The 25,868-nt window shown below is 45.3% G+C and overlaps 1 protein-coding gene across 2 annotated transcripts; it reads right to left on the bottom strand.

Annotated features, from left to right (window-relative positions):
• Nucleotides 1-2,525: 2,525 nt before the first annotated feature.
• LOC129383201 (uncharacterized) lies at nucleotides 2,526-22,284 on the bottom strand. Of its 2 annotated transcripts, none has more exons than XR_011893099.1 (3): nucleotides 7,242-7,569; nucleotides 3,853-3,972; nucleotides 2,526-3,037 (listed from the first exon to the last, which is right to left on the bottom strand). XR_011893099.1 is itself a non-coding variant. In XM_072286781.1 (3 exons), the coding sequence occupies exons 1-3, from the start codon at nucleotides 21,922-21,924 to the stop codon at nucleotides 3,011-3,013; spliced, it is 309 nt and encodes a 102-aa protein (XP_072142882.1). In that variant the 5' UTR covers nucleotides 21,925-22,284; the 3' UTR covers nucleotides 2,526-3,010. The 2 variants fall into 2 exon arrangements, 1 of the variants encoding a protein (XP_072142882.1); XM_072286781.1 differs by lacking the exon at nucleotides 7,242-7,569 and adding an exon at nucleotides 21,763-22,284.
• Between the last annotated feature and the right edge of the window lie 3,584 nt (nucleotides 22,285-25,868).

Below are 25,868 nucleotides of genomic sequence, written 5' to 3'. Positions count from 1 at the left end.
TAAGCTTGTCTAATCTGAATGGGAGGTCATCTCCCTCTACCGTTTCGGTGGCCTGTTTCACGCGTGAAACGATGGTTGAGGTCCACTCTGTTATGTCTCCGATTTCGCGTAAGTCTGCTGTTGTCCTGATATCCCTGAATTTGTTCCAGTCAGTTGCGGTGGCCTGATTTGGTTTATGTACAGGAACCCCTAGTTTCCTATCGATTTGGATTTCGATTATAAAGTGATCGCTGCCGAGGTTTTCGCCCGTGTGTTTTCACAATGCTTTGCCCGCCCTGTGCCCTAGTGTTAGGTCCGGTGTTGTGTCACGGCAGATGCTGATACCCGTTCTGGTTGGCTCCTTCGGGTCCGTTAACAGCGAGAGTCCTGTCTTCTGAATCGCTTCCCACAGCAGTCTACCTTTCCTGTCGATTTTGGAGTAGCCCCATTCGTGATGCTTTCCATTAAAGTCCCCTATTAAGAGCAGGGGGCACGATTTTGCTGCCCTCGGCGCTTCTTTAAATGTGACCTCGAACTGTGCCTTCTTGTGGCCAGGGGGGCTGTATGCGTTCGGGACGAATATGCTTCCGCTATTCTTTTTGCCGGTAAGGATTTCTACGAGTACGGCTCCAACTTCGTCCATACTCGCGTCGTGTTCAATTACCGCTATGTTATTCTTAGCTAGGGTGCCCCCCCCCCTACTCTAGATTTCTCCCCTCTCCTGCTGTCGAATGTGCGGTACCCTGAAATTTTGACTGGCGGTTTTCCTGTGTCTTGTAACGCCACGGCAAGCGGAGGCTCTCCTTGATTTAGAATGTGCTGTTGCAGCAACGCCTTTTTCTTTTTGAAGCCCCTGCAGTTCTACTGCCAAATTATAGTTCCTGTCCTGGACACGATGAGGGAGAGAACGGGCTTTCCGGGCTTGAGGGAGGCTCGACATCGGGATGAGCTCGTTCTTTGCCTCCTAGCACGGTCAGATGTGCGTTCATATGATTTGATATAGCCTGGAATTTCTCATCTATGATAGCGTTTAGTTTGGTTAGCATGCTGTCTTCGTGTTCCTTGAGGCGTGCCTTTAGTTCGTCCTTGTTAATCTTTCTGTTCATCTTCTTTCTTCTCTCGGGTGGAGCTGTTTCATGCCCCTCTGCCTTCCTTTTCGCGGTGCCTACCGTATCTACCACCATGCTGCCCTCGTCCTGCCTCTCGTGGGCACCTATTCTCTGGACTGGGGTAAGCGGCCTTGCTGGCGCCACCTGCGTAGCTCGCACTGTTGGGTTAGTTAGCTGCTCAACTTGCTCTTTGAGCTGGTTTACTGTTTCTCTTAGGGTTTTGAATATTTCTTTTAGTTGCCTATTTTCCTCATCTCGTTTTTCTATCTCTTAAATAAAATAACCTGTGCCTCTAATTCTGGCGTCCTACCTTGGGAGACCGCGCTTGCGAAGCTGACAGGCATACCAGAGTGGGTTCTCTTGTCCACTGGTTTCTGGAAACCCGGCCAGTGGGTCTGGTCGTCCCTAGGTGGCGGCCAGGATGCACTTCTGTCTCTGGACTCGGATCGTTGCTTTTTGGCCGCAGGCAGTAGCGTGACCCTGGTTCCGCTGCAGTGGAGCGGAGTGCTAGGCGGGTGCGTCCACTTGTTTTCATCGTTTTTGAAGGCAATGGTCGTTTCTCGCATCTGTGGAGACCTAACCGTCCTGTGAGTTCGGGACGGCACGCTTAGCGCTGTCACGAACATACGCCGTCAGTGAGTGCCTACGTCATGGGTATAGAGCAGAGAAGAATACACAGAAAGCCATTTTTTTTTTCTATTTTCTAAGCAAGACCATGAAAGATCATGCTGAATGTTTCTCCTTCACCAAATATAACTTCCCTATAAAGAAATATTTAATTATTTATCACTATAGTACAATGCGTGTCTGTATTAGCTAACGCATATACTTTTATTATACCTAGTTATTATATTCCGTTCTTATATTTCTCCAAATTTTGTGTTTCTTGCTGACCCCCAGAATGTGTTGCACCATTACACGAAAAACAGTCAACTAGCCAGCTCCAACCTGGTTTAGGCAAATATCGTAAACGTTGCTTTGATCATGCTCGTAAAGGCAATTCAATTATGTCTCGAGCTTTAACCGAGCTTGCAACTTTCCGTTTGCAACCGCAAAGCATCTGGCGACAACAATAACAACAAAAAACGCTGTTAGGCGATGTACAGCTTTCTCTCTCTGCTTTTTCTTTTTACATTACTATCACGCACTCATTCATCCCCACCAGTCGCGTAGCCAAGGGGGAACACAATACCATGCCCGTGCCCCCCTCTCTCTCGAAATTTCTGTGTTAGTATTCAGCCTGCCCCCCCCCCCCTCTCCTCATCTCCGTAAAGTTGCTGCCCCCATCCAGAAAAAACTTCTGGTTGTGCCTCTGGTTTCCCATCTATGTAACTCCATATTTCCGGCCGTCACGCAGAAGTGTCACAAACCTATCTGTTCAGATGGTTGACGGGTGGAGGCAACGCCCCTCCCGTAGTGAACGAGACAGTCGTTCAAGCCGAAGAACGCCGAGTTTATTCACGCTCGGAAATGTAAAGAAAAGATGAGGGGAGGGGGAAGGTATGACAGAAAGAGTGGGCACATGCGCACTGGAGGAACTAGCTTCCTTGTCATATTCATGGGTTGCCGCATTTCTTCACCCTTAGTAACCAAAACGAACAACAGATTTCTTTGATCGTGTGAAGCGACGTAGCACCTGAGGTTGCGCTTCTGGTATTCTCTCAGATGTTTCAGACGTCCTTGGTTCTTTTAATACCTGGGAAACCATTCTGGGAAGCCTCGACAGGTCGATGGCTGCTGGGGTCTCATCTGTGCTCCGCTTACCAACTTGATCCAAGTGGCGACGGACAAACCCGTCCGCAGTCTTACCATCCAGGAGGCGAGCACCGAAAGTAGCTTCCACAGTGCCTGGGGCCCATTTATCGTCGACGCCGTAATTTCGCACGTACACATAGTCTCCAGGTGCAAAGTTCCAGCTCGAGTCATTCACAGGTTTGGCAGGGCAGGCTCTGGAAGGAAAAGACATGTCCAGTCTTGTGTGCAACCGGTAACCTAATAGCATCTCTGAAGGAGAAGGGCCTCCTTGGTGTGGTGCGTTTCGATAACTGCACAACAGCCGGGCCAACGACGTTATGATGCAACCGCCTCCTATCTTCTTCAAGCCGTCTTTTACGGTGCGCACGGCTCGCTCGGCTAGGCCATTACTCTGGGAGTGATAGGGGGGTGCCCGAATATGCACTATTCCAATTCCCCTTATAAACTGCTCGAACTCCCATGCTGTGAATGGCGTCCCGTTGTCTGACACGACCGTGCGCGGTATACCGAAACGGCTAAATATTGTCCTGAGGGCATTAATGGTGCTGTGAACGTTAGCCTGCGACATGCGAACCGCCTCAATCCACTTTGTCTGTGAATCGACGACTACCAGAATCATTTTCCCTTTGATTGGTCGCGCGTAGTCAATATGCTAGCGCGACCACCTTTCGCGCGCATCGGGCCAACTTACTGGTTCTTTCGCCTGAGGCATCGGTAACGTTTGCACGCAGTTGTGGCATGTCGCTGCAATGCGCTCGATGTCGTGGTCTAAGCCGGGCGACCAAAATAAAGACTTGGATTTTGTCTTCATAGCGGACACGCCTTGGTGGGCTGCATGTAGTAGCTTTAGCAGCTTTCCTCACGCATTTGTCGGCACTACAAGGCGATGACCCCAGTAGAGCACTTCTTCAGTAACAGACAGCTCATTCCGCTTTTTCTAGAACTCTGCCATCTCTTTCGTTTCCATGTCAAAACTGCGCGGCCAACCTTCCCGTGTGTACTTGCGTACCTGTGAGAGTACCTCCTCAGCGACAGCGAGTGCTTTGAGTTCCTTTAACGGCACGGCAGGCTGATCCCACTGGTCCAGGGTCAGTACAATTTGGGCCTCATCCTCCTGGTCCACTTCGTCCTGTAACGGTTGAGGAAGGCGGCTCAGAGCAACGGCATTGCACATGAATTTTCCAGGCTTATGTTGCAATCGAAATCGGTAGGCCCCGAGTATGATTGCCTATCGCTGAATGCCGGCAGCGGCCATAACCGGCGTTTGCCTGTCCGCTCTTAGGAGACCCAACAATGGCTGGTGGTCAGTTATTAGTGTGAATTGCCTGCCCAGATAATCTCGCAACCTCGTGACACCGTAGACGAGAGCTAATGCCTCACGATCGATCTGCGAATAATTCTTTTTTGCGGCAGTCCGTATTCAGTTTTTAAATGTCTGACCATTTTTCAGCGTATAAGGACATCTTCAAACTTGCTGCCAGCGCCAATGGCCAGATTTAAGTTTTTGAAACAATGTTTAGGGAGTAGACGAACTAGGCCGCACTATAAAGGGGGCACAGGAAGAAAGGACCACTACGGGAAAATATTTTAGCGATAAAACTGCGGCAGCCTACTAAGAAAAGCTGAGACGCGGCCACGTAAACCAAGCGTAAATATAGGTAAACAGGATAGACCGGAAGTTTTCTGGGACGTCTTCTGGTGGCTGTAATTTAGGTGTATGGATGTATGGAAGGTAGAAGCGTCCCCTTCGAAACGGGGTGATGGCGGTTACCACCATGCTCAGCTTTTTATTTTTGTTTAACTGTGTTGTAAGTCATTCAAATTCGCCATTTTCTGCTGAAGCTGCTGCCAGTTGAGATACCTACTAAGGAATACTTTCCCGACTGGCTAGCTTTGACTTTCATTACTACATGGCCTCTAAATGCAATAGGTAAAAATCTAATTAGCAAGCTGTTTGCATGTTCATAAGCAATTTCAAGATATGCACCTGATGTCCACCACAGCAAATAATGGATTGCTGGAAGAAACGCACAAATATATACAACTCTTGTTTACATCTACTTGACTGAAACACGTGGTATGTGTAAAAGCTACTGCAGTGCTGCAGTATATGTATACTACCTGATGTCCTGAGAGAGCCAGATGATTTGGCATCCATTACCAAGTTACAACACCGACCATTACCAAGCACAACACTGTGCACTCCAGTGCAGTTCGCACTCCTTGAGAAGCTTTTGTTTCCACTAGATAGAAAACCACTAAGAGTAAGAGGTTTCTGGCTTGGTTGCAAGTGAAAAATGACCTAGGTGTCTCTATAATGCCAAACAGCTCAAGCTCTGACTAGTAAAAGAAGCCTATGGATTGAAATGTATAAATATGTTGCCATTACAAAAGTTGCATGTTTCCTTGTGCAGTAATTTATTCATTGTACCTTAGACTCTTCAATGAAGCATTCTGTGAGGGGGGTTACATGACTAATAACACACAATAATACTACATAACTTCCGTCACAAGCTTGAGGTGAATTTTTTGCAACAGTGCTATATCATGGATTAATCCATAATTTGTTTATTTTGTGATGTGTTGCATTTTCTTCACTTGCAGTCAAATGCTCTTTTAGTGCTTTTTTCGCAAACATATTTTGTTGTGTTGCATATTTTTGTTCACTTGCATTTGAACCTTGTTTTGTATTTTGCAATTTACTTTGTTGCATTCCGTTTCAATGTTACTAGTTTGCTTGTACTTTCATTGTAATAGCTAAACCCCCCTTACTCAATGCCCTTTGAGCCTGTAAGGTATTTTAAATAAACAATCATTCTCGGAAATAAAAGTCTTGAAGCCATCTCATGCCAATGATTCAAGAGGGAGCAATTCCTACAGATCATTTCAAGTTAATCAAGTGCGACACATAGTGCAAAGAAAGTTAAGGCACCGAAACTGCAATTTCTAGCATGAAGAAAATTTTAAATTATTATATAAAAATGGCAGTGTGCTGTATATGTCTATACAGTAGGTGCAGTACGAGCTACATCTTACAGGGCAGTTGTTAAATATGTGCTTGCTGTAAACGATACTTGATCTCTGAAACACCTAGCACTGGTATCAAACAGTAATGAGGACAGCCATTCTTTTATGAAAAAGATGCATTTTTATTGCACAACCAGAAATTATATTCAACAATGCGAATGAATGTATATATGCCTCTCAGTATTTCTCTTCTTCAACAGTAATTACTCCACTTCTTGGGTAACATGGTAAAAACTGCAATACATGATGCGACAAAGAAGGCTTAGTCTTCCACAGCAAAAACCACACCAAAAAGTTGTCCAACACCAGTGAAAAGCAACCACGAATAGCCTTATACTGGAAAGGCTGGCACTAGCATGTTGCTTACAGAGGAGAAAAAAAAGGACGAATAACGTAAGTGCATGTTGAAGATTTCACCTTTTAAGTTTCTTAAATTTATCAGACGGCTGCAAAATTGATTCAGCTTCACCGTAGAACCAACTGTAATTACAAAGTGAACCAAAATTATCAGTGATTTACAAGTCTGTCACCTTATATCTAAATAAATTATAATGCATGTGCAACTACGTGCAAGTAAAACCCCTCCATCCACGCGCCACCACCGATCTTTTAAGTAGTGACAACCTTCGATGTGCGCCGCCTTTTCCCCTCACACCAAATCCGGTTCCGGCATTTCCAGTTTCAAAATTTCTGGTTCCGGCGTTTCCGCTTCCTGGAGTTGCGCTGCGGGAATTTTCGCTTTGACTGCCAATGGTGAGACGCCCGCGTGTGCTTAGCAGCCGGCGCTAATCTGAGTAGCTCGAGCTCTAGCCCATGGTCTTACACCATGCTCTAGTCACTCCACCGAGCGTCATACGTGTGCATCTGCGCACTTGTGCGTACGCTGCGCCCGCACGCTTTGCCTGTCGTGCCCTTTGGCTGTGCTTCCAGTTTCTAGAGCTGTGGCGGTCACCATAAGAAGAATGAAAAAGGGACAAGCTGTTGTATCCCGCTGAAGTAGTAGTTCACGGTCGCTGTTTTCCAAATGCGCGAAAAACGTCAGTGGTCTCCGAGCACCCAGGCACTACATTCCACTGTACGTTGTCCCTCGTGGCACAACCCGTCGCACATTGACGCGAAGCAGCGAACACGACCAGATCGCAGTTTACAATAGGTGGTGGTTCTTGGATGGAATCGCATTAACACTTTTAACCGCAGCTGGCGCAATTAAAGCCTCTCCATCGACGCGAAAGTAAACAACGCTAAAAAACATAGCGTCACTTCCGCTCGGAACAGGAAGCTGAAGCTACGTAAGTTCTGCTTGACGCCGGAAGGTAAGGGGGTGACTGGGAGAGAAGTGTGGCGGAGGAGGGTAGGTTGGCGGTACTTAACCTGGTCGGCGGTGGCGCGTGGATGGAGGGGCTTTAGTGCACAGGCAGCATTTTCAGCCAGCTACGTACCCAGCCACTCGCCGAACAAGCTGACTGGACAGGTGGTCTAGCCTGCAAGACAAAAATGCGACACATGTTTCGCAGATCAGCCAAGAAACCAACTAGCCCCCCTTGCACCTGAAAATTACTTTGCTTGGGCGCTGAAACGAAATGGCTGCATTTTCCCATTTTTTCCCTTTGAAGAACTATTTACACAGTCTAAGGGTACTTTCGTCCTCGTCACGGTCATTAGAACGGCTTTCATTGTCTTGACATTTGTCACTGCTCACAACCCCCCTTTGCTAAGTCATACACTCCGAGAACAGTGGCCTTCATAATTACTAATTTTGCGGTACATGAGTATACACAAAAAGCTTGATGGGTCCGGAAACACTTTCTATAAAAATTGAAATATGTATTGCAGCGAGCGCATTGCCCTTCCCAAAAGCTTGCCAAAAATAATTTTTCAGATTGGCCGAATATTTTTGGAAATACGAAAAGGATTCTGCATAGCTGTCACCTCTTTGGTTAACAGTGACAATATTCAACCGAGCCATACATAATTCATCCCTGGTACATGCTAAATGTCAATGCGGCCATCCTTTCTACGAACCTCCACGGAGGCCGCATACAGTAGTGTATCGGAAACTATTATTCTTCTGAAACGGAACAATAGAAATATAAGCTTTCACCATCACAAAACCCTCTGTGATTGTACCAAAGCACAGGTTGCCACCTTACTTGTTCATTTTGCACCCACGATGTCATCAAGTTTCGGACATGATAGTGTCGAACAACCATGCCTGGCAGCGCGAATGAGAAAAGCAATGTTGAACAGCGAAACATTGGTCTTCGGAGCTCTACAGGCTGGAAGAACTGAAGAATTTTGATCCCGTAAAGTTCAAAATATAGAAAACAAATAAGATGCTGGAATCTTCTTCGCTCCCAGATTGGCTACATGAGCACCAATTTAAAAAGAGATAATTAGAAACACTTGTACTTGTTCAAGACATCGTTACATATAGGGTGTGTTCAGATAAGGACCGACTTTTGGAGGTCCTTGTGTCTTTTCTCCGGTTCTGAATTGCCCTTCTGCGTTTTTTTGGTGTGTCACAGTATCTGTCAGTGTTTATTGCAGTCTCAGCAGGGAGAAAGTTGACCAACAGTACCCTTTTCCAGCCCCACAACACAGTTGCCATGACTTTACTGGCAGACTGTGTTTGAATTTTTGCGGCTGGGGCAAAGAGGGATGCCGCAACTGGCGTGACTGTTTTGTCTCAGGTGTAAAGTGGAATGCCATGGTGCCCATCTTGCACACACCTTCTGATATCGCAACGTTTCTGTTAAAATCCTGTGGATAGTGCTTCGGAAAGCCTCAGGAACCAAAATGCAGAGAGTATTCAGAGTAACCCACCGATCTTCACGCCTGACTTCTTCAAACTTTGCGACTGTCTCGTCGGAAACTGACGGCCTACCGCTCCTATCTTTGTCGTGAATTGCAGTACAGCCGGCTGTAAACTCTCTACACCACTTGAAAACGTTCTTGACATCCATGCACGACTGGTCATACACTTCTGCCAATTGCCAATGAATTTCAACCTTTTGCATTAAAAAATTTAATAACTGCGCGAACTTCACACTTGGCGGTAGCGTTCAACGGGAGCTCCATTTTCAATGGCTGCCAAACCAAGACTCAGCATCCGAGCAAAGCGCACGCACGCTTATTGGAGTGGAGGAAGCGCCACTCACAACAGTGTGGCCAACAACCGTATTAACAGTTTCTCTATGTCCCCCCAAAATAGTGGAACTTTCATTTGGGATTTTCCTCGTATGTACAATAACAAAATCAAAATTACATTCATACTGCATTCCAATCTCGCGGTTCTTCTGTTATTAAGGAAAAGCGACTAATATCGCACCTTTTTGCCGCTTCTGAGCCACAAAATGACATGAGCTTGGGTTTTCAGTAGGGAGTGTGCAAATATAAAAATGTTTGTATATGAATACTTACAATCGAATATCAAATAATGATATGCACATGTATTTATTAGCAAGTTGGTTTAACATGCTGGAACAGCGCAATTACATTGTCATGGGTACAAAAATAAACTATGAAGGTATTATACTAAAAGCTTGTTATCTCTTGAAAATTGAATAACTTCCGCTGGTTGTCTGTTCTCACCAACCTGTGCCTTATTATACTGCATCAATTTCCCGGAAACTCAGAGGCATTTGACCCTGTACCTGCCGTCACTCATCGAATTTGCTGACAAGCAATAAGCTCAGGATCGCAACCTGCAAAAGAGTGCACCCTCGCTGTTTGCAAATCCGTGTCCTTTGCCAGAGAGAGGATAACTTCCCTGCACAGCTTAAAAGTTTAGCGGCTAAGCATGTTTTACAAATGAAATATTGCCAGCAGCATAAAATTATCGCGAAATTCAGCACAAAATCACACACTTGCTTACATTAGTTAAAACTAAATGTTACGAAGCATGTTTGCTCCTGCACAAAAATATATTCAATTTATTTCGAATATTCCCCTATCCAATAGAATATTCAATAATTCTCGACTACCTATTGTTGAGTCGAATACGATTAAAAATATTCAAAATTTTTGAATATTCGCACACCCCTAGTTTTCAGGGCTCCTGTATCAATATTTCACCTACCGTACGTTAAGGTAGCAAGCACACAAGAGAGCGCATAGCAAGTTGGTGAAGGCTGGTCTGGGGAAACTACTACTGGCACTACTCTCTAAAATGCTTCCCATTTATATGACCGGTGCACCAGCCAGTGGGAAATTGCAATGACACCGCTGCCGTAGAGGAGCCATTTGTGTGTGATCAGTTAATGACAGTCACAAAAAAGGTCCGGAATACTTTTTCTGTGAACTAAAATATCTGTATTAGGGAGAAAAACATTTCCACACAATGGAACCGAGACTACTTTCCCCCATATGTCTTTGTTTCACACAGAAAAAATCTTAACTAAGATGAAGTGCAAAAATCTTATTTTCATGTTTCAGAATGTTCTAATTTAAAAAGCGCGTGGTAAAGAGAATACAGTTTTGTACACATAAAAAGTGACATCTATACAACCTCTCACAGAATTAAAATAAATTGAGTTTAATCGTAGCACGGCATGAACAAAAATGCTAACTTTCCGCTTTCACATACAAGAAAAAATGGGTGGCGTATTTCGCATATTGAAATGATGGCTTTAACTTCAAGGAATTCATGCAGAAACTCCACAGGAGTTGTCCAAGTATGCATAATCATTGTGCCACTTGCTCACCTCCATGCAAGCCAGTACCACTATCAATCTTACCAAACTTGATCTGGCCGATCAACATAAACGCTTATCAACCCTTATAACTCATTATCAATCTTATCGCAATCGATTGGGTCCTCATTAACTCTTATCTGTCCTTATGGGGACACAATCCAACTGTTATCAACTATTATCAACCTTACTAGAATTGCTCTGATCATTAGAAGCCCTTTTTAGCACTTCATCCACCCACACTGAACCATTAGCAACCGTGATGAGACTCATACAACCCATCAATCCTTATATCAATTCATTGACTGCTTGTCTATCTGTGCAGTCAGATGTGCGAAGCACACGAGCCCTCGGAGATCAGTGGCATTTCGGTTGGTGAAGGAACCCTCAACGCAAGGCGCATCCTGTGACCACTGAAACACGTTGGGTATGTGGCATGTTTAGCATTTCACTTTCCCAAAGTCTGAGTTTTCGTGATATGTACAACGCTCCAAGTTGGCTCTACATGTGGTCCTAGAGATGGCTTTTATTCCACCATCATGAAATATTTCAACAAAGCCTTCACAGAAACTGTTCTTGACATTTGTTTTGTACTGCCGGTACAACATTCATATGGCTCAGCTATATTCTGCAAGCGTAGGTATTCAGCCCAGTCCATAACACACTCAGTTTCGGAGTGTGTGGGTTGTTAGGTTCAAAATTCAATATTGCCAAAGTTTTTCCTTTCAAATTTATTTTGTTTTACACATTAATTTCTTTATAGCGATTCATCTTAGATGACGGATGGGTGGGTTTCCTGGTTAGGTACGCATAGAACTGCTTACGTATGGAAAATATTTTGCTCTATTCAAAATGTGCTACATAACTTACAAAAAAGTGTATTTACCAAATTTTTTTATCGCTAGAAACTGGATGGTAAATCTAAAAAAATGAAAAGTCAGAATATCAACTATCCTTATCTTTAAAATAAAAATCATTTCACGATTTCTGTAAAATTACTAGACGTTCATCTCTTGTGACCAGTTTCCTGCAAAATTATGCTGCTATGTTTTGTTACTGATACGGATGTGCAACATATATACTAAGGTACTCACTTCACTGTTCAACGATGGGGGTAGTTATCAAGGTCAACAGCATACTTATTCCAATTTTGTTTCCGAGAAAACAAATTTCACAGTAGCTGGAGTTGGTGGAAAGCATGCACAGGCAGCCAGAATCATTATTGTGATAAAGGGCTGCTGCTAAGCTATGACGTGGCTAATAGAGATTGACTAAATTATCATTCAATGCTTGGATAGAGAGGTGGGTGTGATGAAGTTATACGAAAGTGGAGGAACAGCAGCTTCAGGTTTACGACTTCGGAATGTAATTATTTGCGTTATTTGTGCCCAGTAAGTAACCATTCAGAGAAGTAAGTAATGCAAACCAAACATTCACAGCTTTTTCTCAATCTGTGCTTGCACACTGCGCAATATATAAGGAATTTTCTTGGTCAGATCGCACAACGTAAAGTTCTTCCGCATACTGAATTCACCTTAATTCAATCGACTTATAGCAAAACGTTTAATGTGTAGAAAACTGCTCTCTATACCATGCGCTCTTTAAGTTGCAAAATTTTGCTGCCTGATAATGTGATTTTCGCACATTTTACAGTTGAGATTTCTTCTGTGACAAAGTAGTCTTTGTTCTATTCTGTGGAATGGTTTTCCTGCCTAAAATAAATATTCGGAACCACTTCTGCAATCTTTCCTTATCTAAACACACCCAGCTGACTCCTCCACCACAGTTCCGTCATCGTGCTTTCCCACTAGGCAACTGCATTGGTCATATAAATGGGAAGCATTTCAGATATAAAGCTTAATTAGAGAGCAGTGGCAGTAGTAGTTTACCCAGACTAGCCTTATGCTCGTGTCATAGAGGCACCCACAAACTTCTTTACGATGTGAGAGTTTGACTTCAAGGAAGTTGTGATTGTGTCACGGCCTATAAAAGAAGCTGCGAGAGGTGCATTCAGTACAAGAATGTAACTGCTAATTATGCTTGTAGCTATTACAATGAACGCTCCTTCCACAAAAATATTATTCAATATATTTGATACACAAAACATACACCTCGTTAAAAATCAAAATGCGCTCGCTAAACAGCAGTGCTGACAGGCACACTAGCCACCCTGTGCTTACCGACATTTTCCTTTGTGGTGTGATGAGTAGGCTCTGCGTTCTGCGACCCAAACTGCTGCAAACTATACTAAAACGTAACATTTCATGCAATGGTCACCTTGTGAGCTTTCTTATTTTGTCTATTGTGCCAATGTCAGTCACAAGTGACCACACCTACCCCTGCATGACTAGCACGACAAAGGCTACATTTACATTTACCCAACGCAAGTGGGCAGTAAAAAATTGGGCTTACTGATCCCCACGTGACCGCGCTTACATGAACTCGCTTTAGACGAGTCCAGACGACGATGTCACACGGCGTCGAGCTGAGACATCAACGCGTCCTAACTGAGCTTCTGGTTCGTTTCTGTCTGCAGCAGCTCTATTTCGTGGGTCTTATTGTTACGATGAGGTTGTACTGCACACTGCTTGTTTTGGCCTCATCCTGATGCTATTCCCGCTGCTGGCACCTTAATCGCGATGTCAAAATGTTCCCACACAAGTCTTGGCACTGGCGGGCCCGACCCTTCTACGTGTACATACACGCTGCGAACAAGTCGGGCAGCCCAACTCGATGCTTGTTCAGTCCAACCGGCTAATGTTTACATGAACTTGACAGGTATATTCCAGCCCGACAAGCCGGCACGACCCAATTCTGTCGGGTTCGTGTAAACACCCTGAAAGAAGAGAAAAACATGGTGCCAAGCGCCCTATGTCAAGGGAATACCCTTGACATAGGGCGCTTGGCACCATGTTTTTCTCAGTAGCAAGTACAGCAGCAGCAAGTATAACTGCTGCTGAACTGTGCTTGAGCTTTTATTGAATTCAATACAAACGTTCTAAACACACAACAATAAATTTTAATGCGAACAATCATGAAATTCTCAATTTTACAACAACCAGTATGGGCACGAGAGTGCTCCACTTAGCTGCCGAGCGGTTTCGCCAATCTCTTTTGACCAAAAGCTCCAATAAGCTCCCTTAGCGGAAAGGCGACTGTGTGACACGGAGTGCATCTCCCCCGAGATAAAGACGACAAAGTTGAAAGGAGTTTGTGGGTGCCCGTGTCACAGGGGTATTAAACAGTTCGCTGTGACTGCTCCCCCATGCTTGCTACCTTAATGCACCGTAAGTAAAATGTGGATACCAGAGCGCCGAAAACCCAAGCTCGTCATTTCCTGAATCAGGAGAGACAAGAACTGCAGAATCTGGGTCACTATTCTTTAGTAACAGAAAAACAGCAAGTTCTGAATGCAATGTGAACGTAACTTCGACGTTATTGTTACAACTACACACATCATAGGGATCACCATGCAGGGTTCTAAAAGATAGTACCAATCTTTCTGCTTAAAATAATGCGGAATGTTCTCGCAGTACTAGATTTATGACTGTAAAATTTTGGTGTCTCCGGCATTTTATAACAAAATAAATACGCAATGTAGCTGCTAATTTTTAACGTTAAATTGCGAAAAAAACTTCTTCAAAGATTTGTCTGGAAATTTCCTGCTTCGCTGCCCTATCTAAAATAGCCCTACATGGCCGCTGATCTCAGGGTCAGTGAGAGTCGCTTGCTGAACAAGAAAAGTTCGGCAACTTAAAAAAAAGATACTGTGGGTGGCATAAGTCTAAGTTTTCTTGGGCCAGTAGTTCCAATAGTTTAATATTACCAAAAATATATTTGGCGGTGTACAAAGTTTTATTTTTAAGTGATTGGTCTTCAAGTTTGCAAAATCTGAAAGTCGAAAAAATGCTCTTCTCCACGATTAATCTTTCTCAAAATCCGCGCCGAGTCTCTTAAAACAAAGGTTGATCGATTCTTTTCTATAGAGGCACTTGAGCACTTGCCCACCTCATACAAAAATTTTCGCTGCAAAAGAATAGTCGGCCCTCCCCCAAGTGTGTCCTTATCTAAACACGCCCACGCCGTTATTTCTCACTTCCTCGTGGAATTATTGATTTCCTTCTTCTTTTTTTTAACTGATGCTTACAGCTTGCCTGTTTTCCCTTCTAGATTTTGCCTTACATCAAAATCAAGAGCCGCAGCAGGCGAAAAGACACTCTTTCCTCCCTGCGCTCAGGAATAACACGTAACCTCTTTCGTCGTGTTCCTCTTGATACATTGCTCTCAACACCATGTTACGTATTGACAACAAGAAAAGAAAAAGAGAGCGATCAAGGAAGTTGCAAGCATTAGCCTATGATTGAACTCTGAAACAAGGGAGCTCGTACGAGAGACGCTTAGTGAACAAGTGTGATGCACGCCAACAGAAACATCGCAGGACTCTTAAATGCTACCGCAATATAAGCAGTCATCGCAAAAAAAATTAATTTACCCTTGCTGGAACAAAAACTACGGTGAATTGTCATGCGAGTCACGCAGAGTGCTGGTGCTACTGGTGGGCGCCATGTTTGAAACACTTCACAGTGAGGCCCCTGGTGACAGAAATTGAAAGTAAGGGCAACTGAGAACCCTATCAAAATTTGTAAACCGTGTGCTCTACCAAAAATTATAGATTAGATCTAAAAACGTTGGTGCTCTACTAAGCTACTGAAAAAACCTTGCTTATCGCATTCACGTAACTGACGCAGATACCATATCATGTTAAACATCCGAACGTCGTAACAACGGCAACACGCAAACTAAAGGGGAAAAAATAAGCATGCCGGCGTTTATGAGTTTTAGAACCGCAAAACATAATATACACCAAGAGCATTCGTCTGCGCTTCTACTACCTTTGCTGGCGAAAGAGGCCAATCAGCAACGTTTCATCAGTGTGTGTGTGTGTGTGTGTGTGTGTGAGTGTGTGTGCGTGTGCGTGTGCGTGTGTGTGTGTGTGTGTGTGTGTGTGTGTGTGTGTGTGTGTGTGTGTGTGTGTGTGTGTGTGTGTCTGTGTGTGTGTGTATGTGTGTGAAGGATGAAGGAGAGGGCAAGTGGCATGTGGTGGCATGTGGCAAGTGGTATTGCGCCGAAACCGAAACTGTAACGTTCTCGCGCTTCAATCACCTCTAATCCCGTTTCTTTGTTTGATTTTTCCCGTTTCGCGCTTTTTAAAAGGCTAAACTGCTTCTTCGCAGACATGGTGGGAGCCTACCTTAATCTTTCCAAAACGATAGCTGCTTATCGCATTGCGCCCAGCTTTTTTCCTGGAGTGGCGATAGCAAATAGCTATCAAATCCAGCGTACGGGTAGCAGTGGTGTGCGGTACAAATGTTTACCACCAGTTGGCGAAACTAACCCGGTTCTTTTAGTAATCCGAGTGTTCTGCGTGTTAGCCCATTTCTATCACACGCCTGTAAGCCACAAAACCTCCACAGCACAGGTAAGAAGTAAAAGTGCAGCCCTTATATTTCCATTAGCTGCTCATTGCATCAGGAATTGTATGAAATGATAGGTTTGCTGCAACATTGTATTAGTCCACATGGTAGCCTGTCACAAGTCCAACCAAGTGTAGAGACTATGAAGGGTTGCACAATACTGTTCCTCCCCTAAGTGAAGGCTTTTGTACTTTCTTTAAGATAGATATGAGACATAGGTTTACTATATAAAATGTAGGGCTGTTCCAGTATTCGAATTTTTAATGGTAGTTTTGAATATTGTGCAATTCTATATTCGCAACAAAAATAGTTTTTCAAAGTGTAATAATCGGTCTTTTTGATTCCGCTTCGTCGCAATACTAGTGTGTAATGCGGTGAAGCATATAAACCACGCAGTGAAGCATACCAGGAATGCAAGAGGCACTGTAACAGAACTTAGAATGCATTCGCTTACGTGTGTGCACGCACTGGCTATAGTGTCAGTATGAGCACCAAGATGTCTATTAAGTGTAATCGAGATGTCTAATCAAAATCAAAGCACTGGTATGGCAACGTCCCCTTTATACTTCTAGTCATAGCTATAGTCTAATTTTTAATGTGTGCACTGTTTTACTTTTGTTTCTTCTCGTTAACTTGCTGCGTTCACAAAGGCAGTTGCACCATGCTTTACTATCAGCTGACCTCTTTATAGCTTTGGCATTTATTTAGCAAGTCCTACCACACCAAAGTTTGGTCTCATTCTTCCACAGAACAATTCAGCAATTACATTCCATAACCCCCTGTTTCTCCCTGATAAATAAAAAAAGTTCACTCATTCATTCATTCATTCGAATTTGCAGCGAATTCTCTACACAAGAGCTATTCAATATTCGATCCAAAAATATTCATCCAAAATCAATATTTGCTTCGAGCTCAAAATCAACTATTCGCACATGCCAAATAAAATGACTACGTGCAAACAGCTTGTGCATATTGTGGCCTCTGCAGCACCTAAAATACACCTTTAGGTGCCTTTTTGGGGGGGCTTAATAGAGCCTTTTTTTATGGCTAATGTCCAATCTCTATCCATAACTTGTAGATTTCTAGAAAATGCACTCTATTAAGATGTCCACAATCTAGAACATGTCATGAACGACTTATCAAAGGAGTGTATTTTTGATGGCTTCATCCGTCTGCGGCCCTGTTCCCTTCTTCGGCCTTTTCTTTTAACACATCTGTAAGTGCCTTGGCTTTAACACACATCACTTCAAAGCAAAAAACATCTGTCGGCTTAAAGGACTTTCAAGATTAAACATGTTCATTTACGTGACTTTTTGCAGGACCACAAAAAAGAGTGTGCTGCATTCAATGAAGCATACCAGCGCGCCCATGGACTTGGTGAATGCATTCCTCAATATGCTGCTGTTATCAAGTCCATAACAGAAGACCTGTTAAAGTTGAACACCAGCAGCGCTGTGTTTGCATACATGTTGAGGCAAAAGGCCATGGGAAGGGCTATCAGGCACGGTAACAAAATTAAGGTACAGCCAACAAGCTTGGCAAGGCGCTGACCTGACCTACCGAGAGGTTCAGGACGCATTCCTGCCGGCCGACAAAGAACAGCTGGAAAAAATCAGGAAAATAAAACGTGGGCATGTGCTCAGCCAAAGTGTGCGGGATGATGTACCTAGGGCCAAGTGGCATTAAGAACTCAAATTCTATGGAGACCTCACAGCTGACCCGCTAAATGTATCTCAGTACGCTTAAGGACAGTGAATACATTGAAAACACGTCATCTGTCGTCAAAAATGCCCATTTTTGGCCTGCACTAGGACGATTTTCAAGCAGTAATTGTAGCCCACAAAGTCTGATTGCACTGGTTACCTAATGCTAACATGCCCCTTTCCTTTCACAGTTTCTTATTTTTATGAAAGTGCGTAGCCAGCTGCTCCTGAACCCTATATCAATTGTCTGTCCCTTCTTGAGGTGGTTTAAATACTTCATGCAGCGTCCGCACGTTACCAAGAGTGCATCGCTAGTTCTGTTGCCTTCATCATGCCATTCCGTCAAGCGACTTTTCAAGGATGATATTGCTATTTGTATTGAAATCTGGCACTAATATTATAAGACCGAGACCAACCAAGCTGTCAAGCGCTTCTTATTCCAAAAAGGAAACGCCCCAGCTCAGTGCGCGAAGTAGAACAGGGAAGATGATGATGGCTATGCAAAAAGTCACGTAAATGAACATGTTTAATCTCGAAAGTCCTTTAAGCCAACAGATGTTTTTTGCTTTGAAGTTATGTGTGTTAAAGCCAGGGCACTTACAGATGTCTTAAAAGAATAACAAATAAAAACGACGAAGTACGTTAATAGTGCTTAAAATAGCTAGGTTTGTAAGTAAAAAGATGTTAAATGAACATGGGCCATGAATCCAGAAAGCTCCGCAGCGATGAGCACTGGTTCAGGTCGAGCACTGTCTCGCGCGCTGCATTGGCGATCCTGCTTGCACTTTGGCTGTCCTCCACTTCTTCATTACGTGTGTAACAATCACCAGTGTTGTGGATATAGTGAGCTGTAGGGCTAACTTTTGTCAGGCAGGGCTTCTTGATTGGTAGCAGTAAGGTACAGCCCAAAGCATTGTATGAGTAGCGTCCATTCGCCTTGCAAGTTGCCAGCCTTGCGCATAAGTTGTGCTTCAAACATTGATGCCACATGGTGGCCCGCGGTTGCTCACACCTCAGTAAATTGTGATTGGCAGTGCTACACTGGCGCTCTCGGTAAATTTTTTTTACTTTGATCACAGGAACATTTCTAGCTCTGTTTGTGTCATTTTCAACCTAGTGTGAATAGAGTGTGAATAGCGTGTGAACATTTTTTATATTGAATTCTGGGTTTTACCTGCCAAAACCATGATTTGATCATAAGCACGCCATTTTAATTTTTTTATAACATTAGTCCTGTGTTGGAGATTGGATAAGCGACCAACATCAATACATCATGATGCAACACCAAGACATGCCTTGATGCAACAGAAATGCATAAATCATAGAGGTTGAGGATTGGTATTGTACAGCTCTTTGTTTTCTCTGCCACCTCTCCTCTGCGACTTCACTTTTCACCTTTTGTTCTTTGTTGTACTGTCTGTTATGTTCTTGCAGGGCAAATGTGCCAAGTTGTTTTGTAACTGCTGTTGACACATTTAGAGAATAAATTGTTTTCATTAGCAGCATACTATTCTTTCTTGTTTCTTTTTTTCACAACAATCTGCGCCCTTCGACACTGACATACAACACTTCCTCTTATCATTTAGTGAAGTTCTTATGAGTACTGACAATGGACATCACATTCCAGCTTGTACAAGCAAATGAGACTAATGATCATGAACCACCTCTTAGTTAACATACATTGAATTATACTCAAAACATTTAACATGAAATACGTAAGCCAACTAAGCAGCCATCCATCATACTTCTATTTTTGCCAAACTTACCAATCACTATGTCAAAGAGCTGTTGCCCTTCCTAAAACACGAATCTGAGCAGTCTTTTTCCATGTCAGTGTGAATTCATCTAGAGTTACTGATATGCTTGGCTGAAGTTACAGTGCCTGCTTATGATTCTCACTACCTTTATCGTTAATATTTTGCTCGAAAACATAACAAGAAAATAGAGGTGACGATGAATACACATGGCTAAAAGGTGAGAATTTTAATGTTCTTAGATCTAGCAATTGTTCCTTCTGCAAACTGTATGTATGGAGCTTTCACATTCAGTCGGATAGTCAATTCAAGGCGTGGTTAGTTTTCTTTATTTAGATTTGTAGGGAAGTGAGCATCGGCATATGTGCACGTCCTAGTTCTGTACAAGCAGTCCAGCTAAAATTATTGTGTTAATGTTTACAGTTTACAAACACTCGCAGATTAGACAAGTGGGCGCCAGGTCAGCAGATTAGTTTTTTTATAGCTACGTGAAATAAGTGCAGGACGTATACAAGTTACCTATTTTTCGGACTTTGATGTGTTTACACCAAGACAAGTCAATAGTGTGCAGGAGACTGACATATTCAGGCATGCCTTGTAGCAAGGAATTTTTTAAGGTACTGTCACGCACTGGCTGGAGAGCTACAGATGGCGGAAAAAAAGCAACAAATGAAAATAAAGCTTTATTTTGTCAAGCTTGTGCCCAACAGGAAATCCAAGAATAATTCATCAGCAGTAATGACAGCAAGTGTACTCTGCAATCATAATATGAAATCCCACAGGCTTCAGCTGTCGTTATTTACCGCAATATCATCACACTTTCAGAAGTAATGACTGTGATGGGGTAAATTGCAGAGCAAACACAATCTCCAAACTTGTACATAAAATCATATGACGAACCCACTTTGCTTGAAAGAACGAGAGTACTCAAGACACGTGCACAATCTGACTTCACTAGTGCATCATCATGTGACAGTACACACCAGATAACAAAGCATCACTGCGAAGGCCGCTTTGCGAGTACGAGTACCGGAAAGAAACGAATGCAGCCATACGCATTAAACGAGAAGAGTCAAGTGCCTGGACATTGCTTAAAATCTGTCTTACAGAAGCTAGAGCTCATTTGCCCAGTGTCAGATACATGGAATAGTGTGTGAACACAATGTCAAAAATAATCTGGCCAATAGAGCCTCATGGTACGGCATGCAGCCAACTATGTTAGGACATATTTTTATAGCAATGTGATGTGGCAATTCATTATTAAGGAGTTGAAGAACAAGGCTGAGGACAGTGCCCTGCAGTGCACGGGATGAGACACATGCAAAAGGCGAGTTATTTCAGTTACAGGACTTGTTAAAGGGACACTAAAGCAAATATTAAGTCAAGCAAAAGTGATAGATTAGTGCTTGAGAATCTCTAAGGCGTCAAAAACTGCACCTAGAGTCAACCAGGTATTAACTATATGAAAGAGTTAAATAAAAGAAAGGGTAAATAAAAATATGTCTACACATTGTATTTTTAGCAGTTGAAGAGAGTAAACCAATCCTTCAACTAAATTGCTTGTATTTTTTCAAAAGACCCAAACCGATGACCACTGAGGTTGAACGTAGTACTTCAAAAAAGAAAAAAGAAGCCAAGCAAATCATCAATTTCAGCACAGAATGGTACAAAATTATCACAAAAAAGTAATAGAGCCATTATTCACATGAGTGAAATAGGGAAATCTAGCGTAGAAAACGTTTCTAGATGAAACAGGAAGGGTATATAAAACTAAGACCACTTTGTGATAAAAATTGAAATTCTTTGAACGCGGTGCGTGTACGATACAACGTGGGTTATACCGGTGTCACACGTACACTTGTGATCGCGATCGGGACTGATATGGATGGAAATTCTCGACTGCGATTGGCTCGCTCGCGTATTTTGTGCAAAGTAGCCAATCGCGACCGAGAAATTCGACCCGGATCGGGCTTGATCGCGATCAAAAGTGCGCCGTGTGACACCCGCATTACAAAAACGGCTAAGTTCTGACGTGGTGTTGCAGAAGTCGCGCGGCGCGCGACAGGCTGAACTTCAGCGTCACAAGGCGGCGGCTGGACATAATCAACGGAAGCGTACGCTTCATCTCCTGAGAGAAACACGGATCAGTACAGCGTCCAGTACATAACGTTTGCCTTTTCCCAGCCCAGACAGCAGCAAGACGCAGCCGCCACACAGCGATGCCAAGATATCACACCAAGTTCAGAAAAACAAAAAAAAGAAATACATACCTCTACACTCTGCGAAGACCCGCGGTATGCGCAAAAACAACGGAGTTCTTGCCGAAGACCCAAACGCGTAAAACGGCGGGGCGCTGCCGAAGCATGAAGACGGCGTCGCCGAAGGTCGGTGTTGAGCTGGCTAAGCAGACTGCGCGCCCAGGCGTACCGCATCTCCCTAGTGCCTAGGGACGTACTTAGAAGTATCTAGGGCGCGTGCCGTGGCGCTTCGGTGAAAAAGTACCTAAAACGTGGTGCGTGCGAGCACCGCATAGTGGCGCAGCGGTCGAGCACTGGGCTTGGGCGTAAATAGAAACACGCAACCGGGAACGAGCTCTCTACGCCGTGCCGATGTTGCAGCCCGGGCACAAGAACCGGTTCGTGCAGCCGAGCGCAAGCAGTAACTGCGTACCGAGGATCCGGTAGACTACCAAGCCGGCGTTTGATGAACCGTCTGGATTAATCCAGTAATAAACACCGGGCCCGCGCGTTGCAACTTGGCTGCTTGACCATCTGTACGGAGTGCTTGGGCAGTGATTTCTTTTCTTACACGTTACTTAACAGGCCCCTCTGAAGCATCATTCAGTTGCAATTTTTGTTTCAATTTCAATTTTATTTTCGTAAATTTGTAGTATACATTTTAAAGAATATAAAAATACAGAAGGAGGTTTCATAGTCAAAAGGACTGAACGCGGGCCCTCCAATTAATACGTACGTCAAAGAAAAATAAACGTACAACATCAGGTTATTCACAACAGCTAACGTCATGTAATGTAGAACAACTCTCAGTGAATACCATGGCAAACAAACAGCATTACGAAAAATACACTACCTCTTTTACAAGTATAAGCTAACAATAAACACAACATTATAGACAAATGGAGTTAGGAATGATTAACTATATACTCAACAAATACGAGTATAAACGCGAATAGTGAACACCGTTGGAACTTCCCCCATGTCAGTGCAGCGGGGGACACCGTGCACGAAAGGAGAAGCTAGGTGCATCTCGTCCGCCTCCACCCTTCCTCCCCCTCACCTTTATTAATATTTCTGCATTGTTGGCTGGCTTGGAGAGCCGAGTCCAACATCCGTGCCAGCTTGCTCTATGGCGAGTTTACTCGCTGACCGGTTCTCTTCGATACGCATGAAACCTTTCTTCCAGAGCAAAAGAACGGGAACAGCCGCGAAGAACTTTATTAGTTTGTCACGAGCCGTACGCTGGAACTGCGCACACAAAGTTTAAAGGGGATGGGGGCAGAGGTCAGGACATCCGGATATCCTGAACTAGATACGTGCATGGCTCCAACACCAACAAGCCATCGTTGTCACGCCGTCATCCTCCTTGCGTCATCATCATTTCCTCGCCTTCACGTCATCATTCCGTCGTTGCTTTCTAATCTTCTCTTTTTTCTTATCTTTTCTACCAGGCAGGCAACTAGCTGGTGTGACGAAATTATAGGGAACTTGTAGGCATAAGGCGGGGCCAAATGGCGCAAAACCGGGCTTTAAGTGTAACATATGTGAATGAAACAGCGCAAAAAACCTGACACAGCGAGCACCAAACTGGCACACACATCCAGAGTGTGTCTGTGCTCAGTGTGTGTTTTTTCTGCTCGCAGTGTGTGCGTGTGTGTGTAGTGACTTTTGAAGGAGAGGAAGAGAGAAGTGCAGTGCCGTAACTGTCTCTCAGAGGAGGACACCTCAACAGCACTGCACAGGGAAAGGGGAGTGGGGAGAAAAAGATCAGGGAGAGAAGGAAACGAAGTCGAAAAAAAATAACAAGGGTGAAGAAGCAATGCGGGGCTTACAGCCACGCTCTCAGCTGCGTGTCACAGCAAAAGTCAAGTAGGGCAGGAAGCACTTTCTTGACAATGGAAGGGTGGGCTGCCGGAAAGAGAAATGCTCCCTCCGAGTCACGGGGCAGTCCCGCACGACGATATGATGCAAATAGCGCAGTGCACTCAACATCGAAGGCCGGGCAGCGGAGCAGAAGGTGCTCAAGCGTCTCCTCCTCGCCGCAATCCAAGCACGCCGGGCTGCCTCTTCCGTGCAGTCTGTGCATTCTGGCGGCCGTGTTGTAGCAGCCGACGCGCAGCCGAAGGAGAAACGAGCGGTCCCAGCGGGAGAGACCCGCACGGGGAGGAGGCGAGGGGGCGTACCTGCAGCAACGCGCGGATCCGGGTGCTGCGCGCGGAGAATGCGCAGTATCGCCGTCTTGGCCACGTCGAAACGGGTGACGGAGCTGGCGAGGAGGAAGCGAGTCGAGAGAGCTTGCTTTGCGAGGGCGTCGGCCGCTTCGTTTCCGGGCAGGCCGATGTGCGCGGGGACCCACTGCAATGCCAAATCGCAGCCCTGATTTACGAGATGGCGCAGTTTTGATCCCACGCGCTGCACAAGCGGAAGATCGGCATAGTCCTTCCTCAGCATGCACAGAGAGGCACGCGAGTCCGACAGTATCGTGGCAGACGAGACACCGCACTGCTGAAGAAGTAGGTCAGCCGCGAGGTCAATCGCCGCGAGTTCGGCGACTGTCGACGAGGCAGGAAAACGACGGCGGCACTGTCGAGCCGCAGAAATGTCCGGTGCCGTGCACGCGGCACTGGACACGGATCCGTCAGTGTACACTAGGAGTCGGTCGCGTAGATGTTCGAAGATCAATGCAGCCGTCTCCTGTTGCATGGCACACAGTGCTGTTTGTCGCTTGCTCTTGACGCCCGGGACGGTGATGTTTACGTCGAGGAGCGCGGAGGCGTGCGGCGAAGGCGGCAGGGGGAGGAGTTGAGGCAAAGAGGTGATGCGAGTGCTGAACTCGGTGGCACGCTGGTCCATGCCCGAACCCTCGAGGGTGTGGAGGCGGCACACGAGACGCTGACCCTGTGGCGACCGTTGCAGACGGTCGATGTGGTGAAGCGCCTGTTTCCGCGCGCAAAGTGAGGGCGGCCAATATCCCGCTTCGGCGAGAGTTGCCCCCACTTGCGAGAAGCGGGGAAGCGCGTACATTTGGCGGACTGCGGTATGGTGCTCGAAGTCGACGGCCTTCCAGTTGGCTGCACTGGCGTTGGTTAGTGGGAGCGCGTAGAGCGCTCGCGACGTTGCGATCGAGTTGTAAACTCGGAGCGCAAGATGCGGTGTGCAGCCGCGGCCTCGGGCGAGCAGGGAGCGCGCGGCGCCTGCGAGTTTCCTGGAGTGCTTGCAGAGTTGTGTGGTGGCCGCGTTAAAGTTGAGGCGGCAGTCGATGTGGAGGCCGAGGTATCGGACTTTTCTCTGCCACGGGAGGGGGCTTCCGCGCAGCGAGAGAGTTGGCACTTCGAAGCGTGCACGGCTCGCACAGGGGTGAATTAGCAGTGCCTCGGTTTTTGACGCCGAGAGCTGAAGCCCTATGCTGCCGAGATATTCGTCCACGGCGCTGATCGCCGACTGAAGTGATTGACGCACTTGGTAGCCATGGTCCGTGGGCCCGCAAGCAAAAAGAGCGATGTCATCAGCGTAAATCGCCACACGGACTTCGAAGGCTGTCAGCTTCGGGATGAAATCAGGGAGCCTTGCCAGCGCAAAGTTGAAGAGGAAAGGGCTGAGGACACTGCCCTGAGGAACACCAGAGGTCACGCTACAGGGGGTGCTGAGCGCGTCACCCACGCGCACTCTGAGCGTTCGGTCGTTAAGAAAGGCCGTGACATAGTCCAGTAGGCGGCCGGTGATCGCAGTGCCGCGTCCTATGCGCTGTCGCGTTCAAAGATGGTGTATAGTTGCTGGGATTCAAACCTTAGAATAGTTGTAGATCGCTGGCAGAGGCCTTCATCCTGCAGTGTACATATAAAGGCTAATATTACGATTATGATGACGATGACATTGCGATTTGTCACATAATAAAGGAAAGAAAACGAAACACACGCACACAAATACCTGCGCACGCTTGCAACCATAGTTAGGAGTCTGCGCAAATCCAGCGTGGTGTATGACCGTGGTTGCTTGGTGGCTATGATGGCTATGATGGGATGCTAAGCGCGAGGTCGCGGGATAGAACCCCGGCCACGGCGGCCGCATATCAATTAGGGCCAAATGCAAAAATACCCGCGTACATGGATTTAGGTGCACGTTGACAAACCTCAGGTGGT

The sequence above is a fragment of the Dermacentor andersoni genome, chromosome 3 (assembly GCF_023375885.2).
Source record: "Dermacentor andersoni chromosome 3, qqDerAnde1_hic_scaffold, whole genome shotgun sequence".
Taxonomy (NCBI): Eukaryota; Metazoa; Arthropoda; class Arachnida; order Ixodida; family Ixodidae; genus Dermacentor; species Dermacentor andersoni.
This window is presented reverse-complemented; position numbering and strand designations above follow the sequence as displayed.